General features: G+C 48.6%; 1 protein-coding gene across 1 annotated transcript; it reads left to right on the top strand.

The window, feature by feature from the left end:
• The first annotated feature begins 889 nt into the window (after positions 1-889).
• Positions 890-1,473, top strand: LOC308482407 (putative CENPB DNA-binding domain-containing protein 1). Its single transcript, XM_081015481.1, has 2 exons — positions 890-1,353; positions 1,389-1,473. Exons 1-2 carry the CDS (start codon positions 955-957, stop codon positions 1,434-1,436), a joined length of 447 nt encoding a protein of 148 aa, XP_080871607.1. The 5' UTR covers positions 890-954; the 3' UTR covers positions 1,437-1,473.
• The last annotated feature ends 207 nt before the right edge of the window (positions 1,474-1,680 follow it).

Genomic DNA, 1,680 nt, shown 5'->3' with positions numbered 1-1,680 from the left:
AAAAACTCGCAAGACGAAAGGTTTTTTCGTTTTCGAGTTGCTTCGCATGACGAATGTCCCTATGGGCTTGCTTCGCAAGACGAAAACGTCTTGCAAGTTTGTTTCCTTTTTCGTAAAACCGTTAAAACCCAGGGTGCATTGCTGGAAGAGGTGCAGTTGCAACTTGACTTCGAGGAGCAACACATTGCACGCGGTGTGGTGGCCTTTTTGAGCTTTTTAAAGAGTTTGCTGAATTTTTGAAGCTTTTCCAAAACTTCTTTTGCAGCTGTTTGGTAAGTTAGAATTCAAGGACTTGGTGTTGGGGAGAGGTTTGCAAGAATCTGGGAGCTTGTGTGGTTTTTTTCTGCATTTTTATGATTTTCTGTGACCATTGGGCCATGTTTATTTTTTTAAAAAAAAATATCTGGGTTTGAATTTCTGTGTGCTGGGTGGATGGGGGAACAGTTGAGGAGGGGTTTGCAAGAATCTGGGAGCTTGTGTGGTTTTTTCTGCATTTTTATGGTTTTCTGTGACCATTGGGCCATGTTGTTTTTTTTTGAAAAAATTTCTGGGTTTGAATTTCTGTGTGCTGGGTGGCTGGGGGAACAGCTGGGGAGGGGTTTGCAAGAATCTGGAAGCTTGTGTGGTTTTTTTGTGTGGTTTTGTGTGGTTGAGGAGGGGTTTGCAACAGTTGGGGAGGGGTTTGCAACAGTTGGGGAGGGGTTGGGGGAACAGTTGAGGTTTTTGAAGACTTTGGTGATTTTTAAAGCTTTCCCAAAACTTCTTTTGCAGCCATTTGAGGATTTTGAAGACTTTGGTGATTTGCAGCCATTTCGTAAGTTAAACTTTTAAAACTTTTTTGGGGGGTTTTGGATTTTGGGTTGGGTGTTTGGAATTCAAGGACTTGGTTCTGGGTTTGAATTGCTGGTTGTTTTTTTCTTTTTCTGAGTTTACGAAGGTAAGAGCTGTGCTGCCATGGGACCCAAGAAGACTGCTGCTGCAGAGGCCAGCGAGAGGAAGAAGGAGAAGGTGACGCTGGAAATGAAGAAGGAGATCATCTGGAAGCACGACGGTGGAATGCGTGTGACGGACCTCGCCAGGGAGTACGGCAGGAACCCATCGACCATCGGGACCATCCTGAAGATGAGGGAGAAGATCCTTGCGACTGATGCAGCCAAGGGAGTCACCAGGATCGTGAAGAACCGCCCAGCTGTTCTGGAGGAGGTCGAGAAGTTGCTGCTCATCTGGTTAGAAGAGAAGCAGCGTGCAGGGGACACAGTGACTGAGGCCGTCATTTGTGAGAAGGCCAAGGCCTTGCACGCAGACCTCATCCGGGAACAGCCGGGAACCTCAGGCAAGCCAGAAGTCTTCAAGGCAAGCAGAGGCTGGTTTGACCGGTTCAAGGCAAGATCTGGAATCCACAGCGTGGTCAGGCATGGAGAGGCTGCCAGTTCTGATGTTCCTGCGGCTGAAGACTTTGCCTTGGAGTTCCTGGAGGCTGTGAAGACAGAGGGCTACGTTCCATAGCAGGTCTTCAACTGCGATGAGGCCGGGCTGTTTTGGAAGAGGATGCCCAAAAGGACTTTCATCACACAGGAGGAGGCCAAGTTGCCTGGCCACAAGCCCATGAAGGACCGCCTGACCCTGCTCTTCTGTGCCAACGCAAGCGGCGACCTGAAGATCAAGCCCCTGCTGGTGTAC

The sequence above is a fragment of the Podarcis pityusensis genome (genome assembly GCF_964106645.2).
Source record: "Podarcis pityusensis genome assembly, chromosome: 8".
NCBI classification, from domain to species: Eukaryota; Metazoa; Chordata; class Lepidosauria; order Squamata; family Lacertidae; genus Podarcis; species Podarcis pityusensis.
The sequence above is the reverse complement of the archived record's forward strand: the minus strand, read 5'-3'. Positions and strand labels throughout refer to the sequence as shown.